Raw genomic sequence first — 18,216 nt, 5'->3', positions numbered from 1 at the left:
AAAATGGAAACAAACCAGTACTTTTGTTCAAAAAGCAAAATTTAAATAAAGCATTGACCCACAGAGCTCATCTCTGTGTATCCTTCTCCATTGATCCAGGATTCCCTGCTCACTGAAGACACAATGACAGAATTCCCACTGCCCTTGCTGAGGCTGTAACATAAAATTCCTCAACACAAAAATCCAAGAATGGCTGTTCATTAGCACAGAATTAAAGATATACTTATATAAAGATATTTAAACATAATCCTACACTACAAAGGTAAAAAGTCATGTCATACAAAACACCACCTTTTTCTGTAGCTCTTCATTTTTTTGTGTGATCTGGGATTCCAGCTCTTCAATTCTCCTTCTCAGCACTAATATTTTCCCTCGATTTGCAGCAGCATTTTCCTGGTCTCCATCTTTTGATGCCTGCAAAAACAGGGAGGTTGGCATTGAACAGGTAACTCCTGGATTCTGCACCTCTACTCAGTCTGATAATATCGGTGAAAAAAGCAGACTTTACTCACACACTCTGTTTCAATTCTCTTCTATATTTCATATTCCATGTAGAAGCTGACACAGAATTTCTATTAAGCTTATAAAAGTCTTTGTATTTAAACTATTCATGATAATTACTGCTAAAAAGCAGACTGGAATGTGCAGCAAGGAGATTCACTTTCTCTGGCAATTGAAACTCAATCTGGCAAGTATGGTCCATACATATCAGAGGGAAAACAGAACTACTGGGTGAAAAACTGTAAATTCAACCATTCCTAAGCATATTTTTAATCAGAATTTCCCCAGTTGTAATTGGTGTTTTATAGAAATTATCTGCCATTACAAGAAATCAATTGCTAAGCATGTTTTGTCAGCAAAAAAAAAAAAAAAAAATCAGAAGAATAAATAGTTACTGCATATTTTTGAGGAAAACTAGGGAATGCAACAAACTGATTGTTACCTTTCCCTTCCAGCACAGCTTTAAAATACAAATCTCCCTGAAAAACTAAAGCCTCACTAAAGTTATTTTAGAAGCTACATGAAGTCCTACTCTGAAGAAATACAAGTGTACTTGCACAACTGGGTTACTACAAATACATCTGACACTCTCTTGTTAAAAGTAAAACACCTGTCACTTTCCAACACTTAATTTACATTTTGCTAGTAAGGACAGTTATACACTCCCTAAGGAACAAGACAGGTTTTGTTTTCATTTCTTCTCCAAACTTTATCTGCCTGATTTACATGTGTCAAAACTTTGAGTTGCTAATAGGATGAAGGAGTGAGAAATTTTTACTAAAACAATTTGAAGGGAATGTTAAATTTTCTAGATTTCTATTGAAAAATAAAAGAATTAAACAGAAATACAGATGAATTGACAGCACCTACTCAGTCTACCTTGATCTTAACCTGACTCAGCTTAAAATTTGAATTTCCCCATTGAGCCCAGCATGGAAAAGAGCCTACAGCACCCCAGAAATTGTAACTGCTTTCAAACATGAGAACACCTTACCTTTTTTGGTTCTGCTTTGGCCTCTAAGCTTCCTGCCACTGGTAACTGCTTCTTAAGTTCTTCCAGCTGCGAGGTTAATGATGCAACCTTGGCTTTGTTCTGCAGCTTCAGCTTGGAAAGTCTGGCATCAGCAGATTCCTTCTCCTCCTACAAACATCAAAGTCATGACAGGCTAAATTAGCTACACGGACAACTGCCTCCTACAATTCCCCCATTAAAAAAAAAATGAGAGAGGGTGAAATCTGAAGTGATTAACAAAAAATATCTTCCCTGAAGAGACATTACAATGTTTCATTTTCATTATTTAAATATTCTCTTCTTTATTTAAACTTTCTGCACACAGTGATTACTACTGTATAGAATTCAAAACCATATTATATAAATTTCCCTATTTTTTCCACAGCAATACAAATTCTAGGCTTGACTTTTTAATGAGAAGAATGAATTATTTTTTCATAAAAAGACACCTTTATGATAGTGTAAAAACTTATTTCATTTTTTTAAAGAGAACTTGATATACAATGAGTTTTAAAACGTGCAGTAATTTAATACTTGGCTGTTCACATCCAGAAAGAAAAAGGGCAGGAAGAAACCTCTCGTAGGAAAAAATCAACCTTATGATTTTTTTTTTTTTTTTTTTTAAAGAATAAAAAGTCCCAAAAAAGCCTTTAGGATATTAGATATAAATTCCTTCTAGCTCAATCCTGGAACAGAACACACACTGGGAACAAGCAGCAATGGCCAGACCCCAGAATAGCTCCTTGTGACCATCCCAGAGCTGCTGTAACAGATTAGAAGCTTGTAAAACATACGAAAAAGGACTAAAGGGGGATTTTAAACAATGATTTTGACATGAACACCTTTAACTGAAGATCTTTGCTCCGGAGCTCAGCATCCTTCTCCTTGACAAGCTCCTTTAGCTGTGCCAGCAGCTGCTCAGTGCTCATCAACTGCTCCATCAGATCCGTCACCGCTGTGCTTTTCACGTCCCCAGAACCTGCAGCCTGCGGAGATCCAGGGGAACATTCAGCATGGGGAGATCCAGGATGCTTCCAGAAAGCCAAATGGAGCACACAGCACTGCCCCTCAAATGCCTGCACTTGGTGTCCCACTTTATTACAACAGTCAGCAAATGCAATGCTAAAACTTCCATGGGTTATATATACTTATAGCAGGCTGGTTTTACCAGGCCACATGGAATTCTAAACTTTATGAGCTGCTTTAACAAGTTTGGCTTGAAATACAGCAAAACCACCCAAGCATTCTAGGTATGAACACCTGAACTTCCTCATTCCTTTGATTTGTGTTCTGACAGCCAGTAGTGCTGCTAAATAAAATAAATACCCATAAAATATTGATATTGAACCTACTCTACCCAAATATACCCTGAGGATGGAGCTTATGTAACTCCTACAGATGTTTCCTTAAGGCAGGATAAGCAGTCAGGGCAAGTACAACAGCTGTGGAAGGCATAAGAGATTAAATATCAAGGAGATAAGAAACAACACACAACCTGACTTTTAGAGCCCTAGAACTGTCATGGTAAAATTAGTCTTATAACTGCTTTGTAAAAGAGAAAATACATATAGTTAGTGTATGAAAAATGAAGATTTTCTGTGTCAGAAAGTCTTAAAAATATATTAATAGTAATTCAGTACTTACTGCTGTTTTGGAAGGAGAATCATCTCCACTACCCCATTTCCACATAGTTCCACGATGGCTACAGAAAAATAAATGAAATAATACCACAGTAAGTATCAGGGACTCATACCTGTAACTACCTCATACTTCTATGTATCTCATTGTGAAATGCTTGAGCGTGATTTGCTCAGTTCTGACAGCACCTCTGATCTCCACTATACCACCAGTGAGAAACAACACTTCTCATTATGTCCAAAATATGCATAACGTGCCTTTTCTAAAAACTGCCAGTCAGTAAAATGCCAATACTTCCAAAAATAATCCAGAGAAGTCTTTAAAGAGTAAATGCCACGAAGTATTATTCAGCACAGCTGCCTCTCCAACATATAAATAGAAGACACAAACCACATATAAACAGTTTGCTAATATTTAACCTGACCTTAAACACTGCCTGAAACTGCAGGAAAGCTGGGATTACATCAAAAAAGATTTCTTAAAAAAAATCACACATTAAAGCTAAAACCATTAAATAACATCAAACTGCTTGAATTACTCTGACTGCTGTTTATCTGAAAAGTACAACCAGCACTGCACCTGCTCAGTAATTGTCACTCTCAATTAGCAACACCCAGAGAAAAATCTTGTGTCCTTCCCACTCTGTATTACAGATTTCTGAAACACACATCCACAGACCAGGCCTGAATTTGGAAAGCAGTTTATAGCACACAGCTTATCTTTGAAAGAATGCAGCCTGACAGCAGAGGCTGCCTCTAAAGCAGTTCATCACTCCAAAGCTCAACCCAAGAATCACACTCTGCAACCTATGGCCCACATCACCTACAATTCCAGACTGGATCGTCCTAAGGATCTCTCCCAACATTAAAATCAGCAAACGAGCCATGGGTGTGGGGATGGGAATTGCAGAACCTGTAAGTAAAACCCTCCTCTCATAACCACTGCAAAGCTGTAACATCAAACCTGTTCCCAGTGAAAAGCTCACTTCCAGACACCAAAGGCTCACCCAGGTACAAAGAGGCCAGAATGACTCACTAGATGGAACATGGTGGTGCATTTGTAAATATTTCAGCTCATTTCCAGCTCTGACAGAATCATTTCGCTGGACTCACCTGCCAGCATTCCTACCCAAATACCTCAACTGCTCCTTCCTGGTGTTTTTTTATTTACATCAGTGAAACTAAACACTGACACATTTTCCAAATCAAGTTGGGAAACCAAACTGATCAGACGTTTCCCACCTGGCATGAACTCAACCAAGGATGGGTTTTGCTTTTTTTTCTGAGGTACAGACAGCAAGTTAAAGCTGCAATCTTTAAAGCTGCAATCCCTCAACCCTTTATTTTCCACAACTTCCACGAGACACAACAGAAGTTGCTTAATTTTATAAAACAACCTTCTCCAAATGCTCAAAGTACAGCTGAGGTTTCAGCTCTGATCACAACAGAATGTTACCAAAAAGAAAAGCCCCAGTGGCAGCTGTGCCTTCCTAACTCATCCCCTACCAGCTGCAGCCAAATCCAGCTGAAAAAAACCTAATCTGGTATTATTCATCTGGGCACTTTCCAGCCTCCTCAGTCCCGAGTCAGTGACCACAGGGCCCAGCACAAGGGGCACATGACAGATTTGGGCAGCAGCTCATTCCAGCTCTCATTACTGAGGAAGGTGATGGCAGTCCCCTCCCTCCTTTCTGCCACAGGCCTACAGCAGAAAAACAAACTGTGTAACAACTCAGCTAAACCTAATATTATTTTAAACCCATTCCCTGAAATAATGTGGTGTTGGCAACACACCCACTGAAAGAAAACCATTTTTATTTGTTTTCTCCTAGTACCTGCAATCTTTTGCTTTTACCCACTAAGATGCTGGTTCTTCTGATGAACAAATTAAATTTGTTTTCATGAGATCTGTGACATATATGAACTAAAAGCTCCTGGACAAAACCTTGGCACAAACATACAACAGCACAAACTGAATTAGTGTTAACCAAACCCCACACACACCGTAAAAATATATTGAGACATTCATAGAGCTGTTACTTGGACACGACTTCTTAGTCACAATGACCACATCTAAATATTAATATGAATTGTTACTTACTTTCCAAAATAAATAAATATATATATATATATATATATATATATATAAGACAAGGGAAGCACTATTTTATAAGCGTGACCCAGTGGAGAAACCGCAGATCAGAGCACTGCAGGTGCATGTGGGGCGTCGAGAACTCCAAAGAGTCATTTCCACCCTTCCCCACATTTCCAAGCCCTCCCTCCCGGCTCCATCAGCGCCCGGCAATGGCAGCGCACGACCCCCCCTCCTTCCCCCCTCAGGGGCTCGGCGGGGCGGGCTCGCAGCGGCCGAGGCCCGGGCGGGCCCGCCGGCGGAGGGCAGGAGCTTTGCCGTGGCGCGATGTCCGCACTCACCGGAGGGGCGGCGCGGCCCCCGAGCCCGCCGAGCCGCCTCAGCCCCGCCGAGCCGCCTCAGCCCCGCCGAGCCGCCTCAGCCCCGCCGAGCCGCCTCAGCCCCGCCGCGGCCCCGTCGCCGCCTCTGCGGCCCCGCGGCCCCGGCCGCGCCCCGGGAGCGGCCCCGCCCCGCCGCAGCGCCCCCTGCCGGCGCGGAGGACCGCCCGCCGCCCGCGCCGCGCTCTGGCCCGGAGCCTCGTGGATCCTCCTGGTGTTCCCGAAGGTTTTTCCATCTTTCTCTGGGGAAGCAGGGATCTACAAGGCAGACACATTGCCACGTGTTTATTAACTGCTCATCTGTGCCAGCGCATCAGCACCGCCCTCACAGGTGAGAATCTCTTCTTAATGTCTACTCTAAACTCACCTTCTTCAATTTAAAGCCATTACCCCGAGGCCTTCTTTCCAGGTTAGAGTCTCCTTTAGTTTGTTGCATTTACACTTGAGCAATGCCAAAGTCTCCAGTAAAATCCCACCAGCTCAGTATATTGCGGTGTATAATGTAATTGAGAGATATTTACAAAGTTAAAACATTTTCATACTAGAAAATCTGGCTGCTGTATTATTAGGAAAGGGAGTTCTCATAACAATAGTTGTATTGATCGCACTTTCAGGGAGAGGAATGGATTGAAAATCCTTTTTCTAAGCAGAAAAAAAACCAAAAACACCTCCAGCTTGGTATAGGGTAAAACAGGCATGTACAAAAGGAAGCTGTGCCTTGTACCTGACAGCAGCAGCATTTGTATTTTGCATTTTGCATTTTGCAATCTTTTAGATAGTCCTTTCATCTGTGTGCAAAACACAGATTACTAGAGATAATTGGCACTGGGTTCTGGGCTACAGCTCCACCATTCCCCAGACAAGCATCACTTCATCCCACAGAACAGAGAATAAAAGGATCCTACAGCATTACCATGATTGGGAGCAGGAAAGAAGAAACCCATCAGACTTTAAAAGTAATTTGATTTCAATATGTGGCTGTCATTTTCATCTCTTTAATCATCTCCTGGTGCAACACTCTTACCATCATTCCTTTCGGATGCGAGCTAAATTATGACACTGTGCATGTTCTCAGCCAAGCCCTGACCACTTAGGAACATGACAGCTAATGATGATGGGTGCCTGAAGATCCCTGAAAGACTTTAGCATCTCTGGAAATAGCAATCTGAGCATGGAATGAACTCCAGAACCGCAGGCTTGCATGTGGCACAGAGCACTCCATGGAGAATCCTCTGGAGAATAAGGTTTATGTGGTTTGCAGCAGTCTCCAAAACTAATTCCATTGTGAATCTGACCACAACATCCATCCTCTCAACCTGTGACCTTTGTGATATTACCCCAATCCTGCAGTGTCTCCATAGCTTTTCTCCAAACCTGCCCCACAGCAGCATCTCTAAATACCTGTGAGAGAGGAAAAAGCAGCAGTGCAGGTGCTTCACTCCCATCCCTATATACCAAAATGGTGTGAGGAACTGGTTTGAACTGTATCAAGCATCAAAACAACCCTGTGCAGGGAGGACTGATGGAGCTGTCATTCCTGAACAGCACTAGTGTGCCATGGGGTATGGGTTCAGAAGCATCTAAATCAATTCAAGACTGCTTATCCCTTAAATAGAACCAACACTGGATCACATGCAGAGGTTTCCTTATTTGGGAGGGGAACTTTGCTCATGGTTTTACTCATTCCACTTGGGAGGAAGAAACCAAAAGTATTTTTAATTTGCCCTTTCCTAGGCTCCAGGACAGTTTTCCCTATGCTGTAAGTTGTCATACTCATAAAAATAATATCATCTGCAGGTCTTCATTTTATCCCAATATATAAGTTATTCTTGGAAAGATGGGAGTGGAGATGGCAACACACTTCTTTTGGGGATCTCACAGCCAATTAGTTGCTCCTTCTCCACCTCTAAAATGCAGAATGGTGTTAGCACTGTGCTGTTAGTGCAGTATTCACCTTGTGTGGAGTCAGAAAGTGCAGTGTGCTTTTTTCTGCTTCAATAAACACAGGGATCTCACAGACAACGCTTTCTTGGATGATTAGGCATAGCCAAACTCCCCTGCTGTGATGCCAGCTTAGGACTGACTGTTTTTACCAGTGAGATCCAAGCCCTTAGAGACACACAGTGATTCAGACACATGAAACTCTTCCAGCTGGAGGAACAACCGCTGTTGTTTAATGTATTTAATATTTATAATACAGCAGTATCCAGATGCCCCAGTTAGTGCAACAGTGAGGTGAGGTACTTAATGTGCAGCTCTCTGCTGGTACTATTCTGTTATCTTAGCTACTCTTTTTTACAAAATAAAGCTGCTCACTGGTCAGCCTCCTCATTCCTCTCACATCAAATGCCGTGGGAGGAAATGGCTTGCTCTGCCTGTCTGCTTTTCCCTGTGAATCTGCTTCTTTTCACAATTTCCTGCATCCTGAAATAACACAGAGACATCCCACCTCATCTTTGATGAGGGATGGTAAAAGAGAGGGATTTCACACAGGATAAAGCCAAATTCTTCTCAACAGGTGTATCAGCCTCACATTCCTACCAGTACCAGGAGGCTTCCAAGCTCTCTCCATGCCCGAGGTCAAGTCAAAGTATTCCTGGTCACCACCATGAGGACTTGGAAGAGGAATTCATGGCAAAAACAGATCCCAATAATGAATTCCTGCTGTTGCTGAAGCTTCTATTTGTAACCTTCTCCTTGTCCCTATAGAACTTGTGTGTCCTCCCACAAAAAGAGACTGCTGGTTATAGAGCAATTGGGAAGTAGATGTAGGGCAGAATATTCTTGGATGATCAGATGACCATTAGTACATAAACGATGTGTGGTGGCATAAAAAGCACATTCAAAGGATGGGGTTTTAGTCACACCACTAATGCAGAATAGAGCAAGCCACTCAGAGAATTACAAAATAAAACCAAAGCAACCCCGGCAACAGTGACAAGTTACCCAGCAGTCACTGCAGGGGGCAACAGACACCTCTGCACTGCAGCACCCTGAGTTTACTTTATTGTCCTGAATCTCAGAGGACACAGCTGAACTACACAAAATATCTGGCTGAGATTCCCACTGAGGGAGACCCAAAGCCAGGAGTCCCTGGCTTTCAGGCACCACTTTGTGACACCCACCCCAAACGCTGGGAATCACTCCAGGCAACAGCAGAGGCTGGGTGCTGACTGGGGGAAAACTGCAGAGGACTTGGGAGTCCTGGTGGACACAGAGTTGAACAGATTTCAATATTTTAATACTTGAACTAAAGTTTTCATGTCCCTCTTGGTTATAATGGTCCTCTTAGTGGACTGGCCAGCAAATCTGGGCATAACACAGCAGCAGCAGGGGGAGGAATGCCAAAGTTCAAGGAGCAGCCATTGTTCAATAGCCAGCAGGAGAAAGCTCAGCAGTCAGCACAGCCAGACTCAGAAAATGCAAACCTTACAGGAATTAAATCACGTTCTGGTTGATCTTTTCAAGAATAAAGTAACACATTTAAAACACAAGGCTTAGGCTGCTTCTAGACGAGAAACAAAAAAGTATAATTTAGACAAAGTGTTCAAGGCTATCAAAAAATAAATAGTAAAAATGATCGCTTGAAGATTAGACACACAAAATACAGAGCTTCTTTTTCCACTTAACAACCAAGAATATTTTATGCAGGCCATACAGCAATGAAACAAGTTTAAAATTACCACCATCAAAAAGAGACAGTGACAATATAATAGAGAAAAATGCTGCCATCAGGATGATTTAAGCATAAGGAATCTATCACCTTGTCCAACAAAAGATACCTCTCTGCTACAAACCTTCCCCCAATTTATACTGAGTCAGTGCTTTAATACTTTTTCACCAGAAATGAGCCTGAGTTTGACAAATGGAAAAAGTCATTGTGCAGAAATTGCTGTCTTCCAGTGTCTCTTTTTAATCAGGTGGGAAATAAAAATAAGGAAGGAGAGAAGTCTACTTGGAACCTGCTGAGTCTCTGGATGGGAAGCATCAATGCACTTCCCATGAAAACAACTGGAATTCTATCCAGCTGTAAATACCAGTAAATCACCACACACTCCACTTTCTTCTTTTTTGACATTTTTATTTATCAAAGATAGGATGACTTCTGTATTTAGAGTGATGGGAGAGATCCCAGGACACTTTAATAGCTACAATAAGCGCAACCAAAAGGTACATTTTGGATTACATCAGGGATTTGGAACAACACCCTTGTTGTGACTGGTGGACTGGTGTCACTGGTGTCAGGAGCACAAGTGAAGGTCCTCAGGAAGAGGATATCCCATTGGCAATGGACACAACTCTGGCAGGGATATGCCAGCTGCTCCAGAAGTAAAAGGAGGATCTGGCATCTCACCTGACTGAGAGGGTCCCCAGGTACAAGAGATGTCCCAAGGTCTGTCTCCCCCACGGAGCAGAGCAATGTAAGTATTTCAGAATTTGACCTCTCACACCTACAGATGGAGCAGGTATTATTCGTGCTATATAAATACACACCTATACTGTGCATTGGCATTTATGGCAAGAAAGTTCTGCAAGATTTTAATACTCTTAGGTGGAAGCTTGAAGGGTTAAGTTTACATGTCACTGTTTTCAACAAAACCCAAAAGCTAACTAGGTGGGGAAGTAACATACATGTGCCATTTCATCTTCTTAGCATTTTATAATTGATTCTCAGTATACCAATAAATACTCAGTGCAAAGCACATGCTCACTTAAAATCCTAAGCATGGATAATATATGAGGAAAATCCAAAAAGATGCTATCACATCTTGTCTACATGCTCACAGAAATATATATTTTTTTAAAAAAAGAGAGAAGTATTTCTCACTTATAGCAATATTTTGGTTTTGGTTTAAGAACTGTAGATGCTTTCTCCCAAAATAACAGCACTTGACAAGGTTATATCATTAGCTTGTAGAAAAAAAAAAAAAAAGGTACAGTGATGGGAACAAAATGTTTACATGTCTTGAAACTGAATATTTCCATATTCGTCACAAAGACTGCAGCAAGGTACACATAATCCAACACTTCTTGTGTTGAGGGCAAATCCACTGCTTGGTTTGTGACAAGGAGGATCCAAAGCAAAACAAATCAAAACCTACAGAAGTGCCAACCAAAAATAATGACAGTTTATGAGACAGGAAAACAAAGAGTTTTCAGCAGAAAAGCTGTAGTGTTCTTCTCCTTCACATTACCCACTGGAGTTTGCCCAGGTTCTCCACAAGATAAAATGACTTCACAAGAGCTGACCTTCCCCATGAGCAGGGGGACAGATCGAAACACCCAATAACTGGTAACAACACACATCTCCTTCCCATGAATGGAGGCAGTGATTTAACAGACAGAACCTTGGGAAACAAAATTACACGTGAATGTTTCTGCCTATGGACAGGAGCTGAAAATATGCTATATAGAAAAGAGTTAATGGTTTTGTGTAACTTCATCTTGAAAGGACAGCTTACAAATCAGGATTATTACAGGAACATCCATAACATGGCCATTAGAGAAGCAATACTGAAGGCTGCTTTGTTAACCCCAGTAATTGCACTCTCATTGCACAGGTCATGTTGGCAGCAAAAGAATTCAAAATTATCCAACAAGAAGGAATCAGCAATTTCATTCACACTGCACTGGGATGCCTTCCAACAGGAGAAAGTTCTCAATTTACCTATGGAACAGAAAAAAAATTACACAGATTAAGAGAGTATTGACAGTAACACCGTTTCTGGTACAGACAGAAGTAGGGCTTAGACTGCCACTGTTAAGAGAATAAAACTGTGAGGAGAAGGCAAAGCTCAATCTGTGACAGGGCCCATAGTGCAAACACAGAAATTGGATGGAGGCCTTGTGGTCTGTGTTGCCATGGCATCGGGGGACAGTGGAGGGAGGCAGAAGCTGCATGATCTGGTTCTTCAGCCCCAGAAATGCTGCACAGACTCAGCACAAACTTCCTATCAAGAAATATTCTGTACAAAGAGTGGAAAGTCTGACCACAGTCCCACCCACAGCACTCTGCAAAGCAGTGGCTAATAAGGTATAAAATGTGCCCCCAATTTTGAAGCAAGCTGAGAATGAGAATTTGACACGAGATTTCAGGGACACTGGGCTTGGCCTCTCACCCTCTCCAAAAGGGACACTTTTTGTAAAGTCTTGTGTCCTGTAGTTCACAGGCCATTTGTGCCCCCAGCATCATCCCTATAGTTTTGCTTTTGCCACAGACATGTACTTCCTTTTGTAAGTTCAATTATTTAGAAGTTTCCAAATTTGCTTTCACTAGGAATTTAGCACTGTGTATCCAATTTACCCACTGGGAAATATAGGGTGAGCTTGAGTGATACCTGACACCACCAGCCAGCTCAGCCTGCATTCACAGAACCATTTAGGATGAACAAGACCTAAATGGTTCTGTGTTCTGGTTCTGGATCATCAAGCCTAATCTTTAACCCAGCACTGCCAAGCCTTCCACTAGCCCATGTCCCCAGGTGCCACATTCACATAACCTTTAAATCCCTCCAGGGATGGGGACTCCAGCACTGCCCTGAGCAGCCTGGGCCAGCACTTGACAAGGCTCTCAGTGAAGAATGTGCAGAAGACAGAGCTGGAAGAGCAGATAAGTGTGGTAAAACACTGTCACAGATTGTCCAGAGGGGTGGTGGATGTCCCATCCCTGGAAACATTCAAGGCCAGACTCTGAACAACCTGATCTAGTTAAACATGTCCATCCTGAGACACAAATCACTTCATCCTCAGGAAAAAAGAATTTATTTTAATAATGTTAATTCATAAATGACTAAGCCATTCATCAGCAGCTTTATTTTTTGGGCTAGACATCCTTTATCTGTTTTCATAGAGTAACAACTTGTATTCAAAGCTCAATGTTGTCTTTAATTTTTTCCAACTCCCTTGTGTGGGTTTTTTTTTTTTTGTTTGTTTGCTTATTTTTTAAATCTGGATATACAGCTATCTATGTACATGCTTGTGCAGCTACAACTCCCATATCTAAATCATTACATTATTGCTTGGATATAAGCATGACCTTCATGAGTATTTGCAAGTTCCTTTTTAGTGAGGCTGAGATACACATGCTAAGGCCAGATTAGAGGTGTCCCAGCAATGAAAGTTGATCCAAGTGGGTTTATTTTAAGTCTGTGGGACATTGTACATACCAAATTTTAACTGCAAGCAAGTGTCTTCAGTCGTTAAGCAAGTGCTGTTGGTCCTGCACAGGGTAGGGCTGTTGTCACAGTGGTAACATCTTAAGGTATAACCTAAGACAACAAGGGTTTATCTTCACTGAGTAATAAACTACTGAGACAGTAGCAGCAGCATTAAAAAAAAAAAAAAGAAAGAAAAAAGAAGAATAATTTATCTGCATCTAACTGTCACAAAATACATGCCTGGTTGTTAAGATCAAGATTTCAGCTAAAATTGTTAAAGTCAAGACTTCAGTTAAAATTGACAAGCTTATGTCAGTGCACCAATTGAGGCTGACAATTTTGATAGGCACATCTTGAAGCATGTATTTATGTCACTTTTTAAAACACCATTATCTGCCTGCAGAACAAGATACTCATTTGCTCCTTTTATCTGCTCTTGAAGACTGCCTTTTCCAGGCAATGACAGATACTTGCAGCTGAGCTTTATTCTATCAATTTTTTTTAATTCTATCTCCTTTCCCTCTCATACTACACACTAGTTTCCAATTCACACAAGAGGAATCCCATTCTCTAGCAGCAAAATAGTAATTTTCTGTTGTGTTAAGCAGCACCACATCCTGCCCCCAATTCTCTCTCCTGAGAATCTCCTGTTCTGATTGTCTTGACCCAAGACAATCAGAACAGAAGCTAAGCCCTGCTTCGATGGTTGCTGACATTCCCCACAGTGGTATTGAATAATCCAGACCTTTCTTGCTGTTTTTTACTCCCTCTGGCATTTTTGTCCATGATTTTCCCAGCCTCTGCCATAACATTAAACCATAAAGTGCCTCTCTTCTACTCACCAGAGCCACAAAAAGTAATCAGAACAATGCAGACAGTAAGCAGGATGCAGTTCATCTTGGCCATGCTTCCTCCCTAATTTGAGGGCATAAAGAGATATTACAAGTTTATTTATTTAAGAGCAAAATGCCCAGTGATGAACCAAGGTTTCAAGACTTGTTTCAGTGTAAAACTGAGAGCACTGTCCAGGAAAAGCAGGGAAACACAAGAGAGAAAAATAACTGCACTTTCCAAGGAAGGATTTTTATTCTGAGAACAGGATTTTTATTCTCACAACTGATATTTGAGCCCTGACAGGCTCAGATGAATCTCCTCTCTCCTCTCTGATTACACCATTCAACAGGCCTCCCAGTTTCTCACAGCTACAAATGCACCTAATAAAAAGCATGGTCTCAAATGCTTTTTCTCTTTCAGCAATTCCCCAGTAACCCTGGAGCCAGACTGCTCTCGTTTCTCCTCTCTCAAGGGGTTGCAAGAGGTTTGGCTGCTCTGCAGGAGCTTTTGCCTCTCCTCTCCCAAAATTTCTCCTCTCACTGAGGGACTGACACAGGCAATAACTCACCAAGTGCCTGCAGCAGTGGCTCAGGTCTTCATGGCTGCTGCACTCCGTAGGCAGCAGTGCAATGGGAAGGTCAGGAATTTTTTAAACATAGGCAGCTCCAAAGCAGGAGTTCTCAGACAGATTTCTGCACACAGACTCTGAACTACAATCATAGCTCCTACTGAAAAACCTCTGCTACTGCAGAGTGGGATATTCTGAGGAGGCATCAAGCAGACACAGCAGGGAGAGAAGGACCACACTTGTGCTAGGAGGACATGATTTATGTTTGTCTTTAAAGCCCAAGTGGCGTTCAAAGTTCCAAAATATTAAAGGTATTCAGAAAACAAGTTTTACATCTGATAAAACTGTAGTGAAACTCTTCGTCTGCAACTATAAGATTTTAGCATGGCAGTCGTTAACCATATTAGGATGGAGCTTTTTCCTCCCAGGACAGTGACTGTGGACTTGACAAGATGGGCTCACAGCAAAGAAGTATTTAAATACTTTTCAACCTTAAGTCTAGTTGATTTTTCTACTGACAAAAAACCCCAAACCTCATCAAACAAAAAACCTAAACCTATCCAAAGGTATATTAAGAAACCCCATCTAATGACTAAAAAAAACAACCTGCCCTCTTTTTTCTCCTCTCTGTAATGACTTACTTTTGAGCAGAGGGGAAACTATAAAAAACAAAACCATTTTGTGCAAGATGAACTTATTTTCTTGGGTAAACAACTTTTCAAGAAGCCCTTCAAGGCCAGAGGTTTGTCCCACGGTGATGTGGATCTACAGGAGCACTGTAAAGCCTGGTGGTTACAGCAAGAGCCCTTCTGGACAGCAGACAGAACCACCCTGGGAATCTCTCCATCTTCCAGGCGTCCTCAGTCACCCATGTGTCAGCAGACAAAAACAGCTTTGCCTTTTAGCAACACCAAGTTATGACCAGCATAAATATAAGGCAGATGAATAAAAATCATCAGAGCCAGAAAAACAGTAGTAATTCAATGCATCGACTTTTGGGAAAACAGCTGTTTTCAATTTCCCGACATCAGGAAATTCCGACCTTTGAAAAACAATTACTGTATATATAAACAGCAATTCACAACGTGACTTAGAAGAAATTAAAGGAGAAAACACCTCTTTTAGTTGCATCAGTCGAGCATCCGACCCATCTCAATGACAATAAACAGCAGCTGCTACAGCGCAGTGCCCGGTTGTGAAACAGAATTTCTCTGCAGTCCCACCTGGGAGGAGGCAGGCGGGCAAGACCCGCAGCTGCTGTCATCGCAGAAGCCAGCACGGGGGGGAAAGGACAGGGGAGGGGGGCCGGGAGCCGCATCCCGCGGGGAGCGGCTCGCCCGGTGCCCGGCCGCGGCGGGGCAGGTGCCGGTGCCGCCTGGCCGCGTTCCACCGCCCTGCGCGGCCGCTCCGTCGCTCGGCCCCGCGCGGCGCAGCGCACTGCGGTGCGGCCGCCGTGACTCAGGGCACGGCCGCGGCCGGAGCGCACCTGCCCCGGGCCGGGAGCGCAGCTCCAGCCCAACGCTCCCCGCGGCTCCCGGGGAAAGCCGCCTTTCTCCCCGCTTTCTGCCCCCTTCTCTGCCCCGCAGCGGGGACTGCGCGTTCCCCCCGCGGCCACCGCTTGGCCTCGCCGGGCTGCCGCTGCTGCTCCGGGCTTGTCCCGCTCACCTTCCCCGGGCAAATCCTGCCGTGTGCGGGGAGCGGCGATGCGACGCTGCCTCGGCCGCTGCTGCCTCAGCCGGTGCTGCCTGTCCCGGCGGTGCCGCCTCCGGGGCGGGACGGGGCGGGGCGGCGGCCGGGAGCCGCTGGCAGAGCCGAGGCGGGAGAAGCGCTCCCTCAGGGCGGACAGGGAGAGGGTGGCGGGTGCTTCCCGCTCCCGCCGGCCGGGAAGGCGTCCAGGAACGCTTTGCAGGAACGTGTGTGCCACCCTCCCTCACGCGTCATGTGGCCATGCCTGGGCCATCGCCACTTTGGGGTTGGAAGGGAATTTCATTCGTTCCTGCCACGGACAGGGATGCCTTCCACTATCCCAGGTTGCTCCAAGCTATTTCCAACCTGGCCTTGAGCACTTCAAGGATGGGGCAGCCACAGCTTCTCTGGGAAACTTGTGTCAGGGCCTCACCGTGCTCCAATTAAATAATTTCTTCCCAATATCCCATCTAAATCCACCCCCCATCACTTAAAATCTATTCCCCTTTGCCCTGACACTTTAGGCCCTTGTCCAAGGTTCTTCTCCAGCTTTCTTGGAGGCCCTTTAGGTACTGGAAGGTGCTCTAAGGTCTCCCCAGATGATTCATACCTCATGGTATGAATTAATAGATAAATGAAAACACTGAAGGGTTTTAGAACACACAAAGGAAAAAACAGGAGTAGAAAGTGGCACCTTCCTCCAGAGGTTCCTTAATCTAGATTTAAACATTTACAGCCCAGGAAAACATTGAACAGCAATAGAAATAAGTACCCCAAAAGTATTTTACTAATACTAAGATCCATGCTATCTAGGAAAAAACAAAAGGTTCAGTGCTGACTTGAGGACAATATGAAATACCTGTAAAACTACCAGTTATATTTAAAAAGGATTCTTAGATTTATTTTTTATCCCACCTAAACTGCCTATTTACTAAACCTAAAGCAAATCCTAAATCACTCAGAACTTACATCAGATTCTCTTGTTGTGTTATCAGTCAGCTCAGTATATTAATTTCTGTCTAAAATATTTTGCCTCTGTTTAAACCATAAATAAAAAAGGGATGTAAGAATGCTTGTGGATTAGTGGATGCAACTTATTAAATGAGAATCCCCTCAATTAATATGATAGAGAAAAATTCCCATATTAATTCACTTAGCTGAGGAACTGGGAACAAAGATCTTCAGACACAGCTGAATATTTACCCGTTTTCCTTTCCCAAGGTCCGGCAAGAGTCCCTCCAACAGAGCACAGATTTATCTGTATCATCACAGATAAATGGTATTTCAAACTTGACCTGAACTTTGCACCTTAAGTTCTTTGCATAAATTTTGAGAAATTAAGCAATGACAGAAAAAAATAACAACAGCACCAGAACACTGGAATAACTTGCACAGCAACTTTCAGTTGGGTTTTATTTCACTGGCTGGCACAGCACTTGTTTTTCTCTCTGTGATGCAGTCACGGCAAAGAAATGGCCAAAGGTCCTCTCCATGAAACCAGCAAAATCCCACAAAAATGTTGAAGGAATCCTACAGCACAATTATAAACAGACTGTCAGCACAGGGACAGAAAAAGGACCAGACCGGATACATGTTTGTGCTGGATGTACCAGGGTTTCACCACAAGTGGAGTCACGGGCATTCAATGCAGCTGGTTTTAGATGGCCAGGTGAAGTCCTAACCAAGCATCAGAGGCAGATCTGAGAAGGTGGCAGAGCTTCAGCTGAGCCTGCAGGACGGTGGTCCAAGGGAAGGACACTCTTGTGATTCCAGTGACTTCAGAAGTGTTGGGCAGCTGGAAGCACTGAAGTGACCCTGCCCCACACCTGGGCTCACCCAAAGCAGTGAGGTGTTGTCCGTGGCAGTGGGACATTGACTCAGCTCTCTCCTGCTGCTCCATGAACATTTCCACAGTGCTGCCAAACATCACCAATTCCTTTGTTTTCCATTTCACATTCATTCCATGATTCACACTTCTTGGGAGAGGAGAGCCGCTGCCTTCAGTCCAACTTCATATGCACATCATGAGGAGCTGCAGCACTGCTGGCAGCACCAGGCAACACACCCTGTGCTGAAATAGCTGCCTGAAGCAAAGAAACACCCTTTGGCCTGCCACAAACACATTCGTGCTCAGGGCAGGAGCAGCAATCCCTCCATTCCCTGCCTGGTTCCCTCCTCATTCCACACTCCTCTGCCACCACCTGTGCCCAGAGCTGAGACCTCAAAGCCCAGCACTGCAGCACTCAGGGGCTGAAAGCACAGCACTGTCCTAGATCTTGACTTCTCCCCCAGAGAGCAAGAATTCCAGCTCAGAACGACTCCCCAGAAATGAGTGGAATTGCCAAGAGTTGA

General features: G+C 43.5%; 2 protein-coding genes across 6 annotated transcripts in view; both read right to left on the bottom strand.

Moving 5' to 3' along the window:
* Positions 1-5,680, bottom strand: part of LOC110484917 (uncharacterized) — a 33,967-nt gene extending 28,287 nt beyond the window's left edge. For 4 of the 5 annotated variants that reach the window (XM_077784356.1, XM_021555905.3, XM_077784358.1 and 1 more), the window contains exons 1-5: positions 5,584-5,680; positions 3,158-3,215; positions 2,356-2,499; positions 1,496-1,642; positions 292-414 (exon numbers count right to left, since the gene is read on the bottom strand). In XM_077784356.1, the coding sequence (XP_077640482.1) occupies positions 292-414; positions 1,496-1,642; positions 2,356-2,499; positions 3,158-3,202 (459 nt within the window). In that variant the 5' untranslated portion in view covers positions 3,203-3,215; positions 5,584-5,680. Of the gene's footprint in view, positions 1-291; positions 415-1,495; positions 1,643-2,355; positions 2,500-3,157; positions 3,216-3,408; positions 3,950-5,583 lie in introns of those variants that run through there. The other variant, XM_077784357.1, reaches the window with a different exon arrangement.
* Positions 5,681-9,679: 3,999 nt separating this feature from the next.
* LOC144246507 (CD59 glycoprotein-like) lies at positions 9,680-15,958 on the bottom strand. The gene is made up of 4 exons (XM_077784355.1): positions 15,844-15,958; positions 13,619-13,691; positions 12,786-12,887; positions 9,680-11,287 (listed from the first exon to the last, which is right to left on the bottom strand). The coding sequence occupies exons 2-4, from the start codon at positions 13,680-13,682 to the stop codon at positions 11,094-11,096; spliced, it is 360 nt and encodes a 119-aa protein (XP_077640481.1). The 5' UTR covers positions 13,683-13,691; positions 15,844-15,958; the 3' UTR covers positions 9,680-11,093.
* Positions 15,959-18,216: the final 2,258 nt, after the last annotated feature.

Source organism: Lonchura striata, chromosome 6 (genome assembly GCF_046129695.1).
Source record: "Lonchura striata isolate bLonStr1 chromosome 6, bLonStr1.mat, whole genome shotgun sequence".
NCBI classification, from domain to species: domain Eukaryota; kingdom Metazoa; phylum Chordata; class Aves; order Passeriformes; family Estrildidae; genus Lonchura; species Lonchura striata.
The sequence above is the reverse complement of the archived record's forward strand: the minus strand, read 5'-3'. Positions and strand labels throughout refer to the sequence as shown.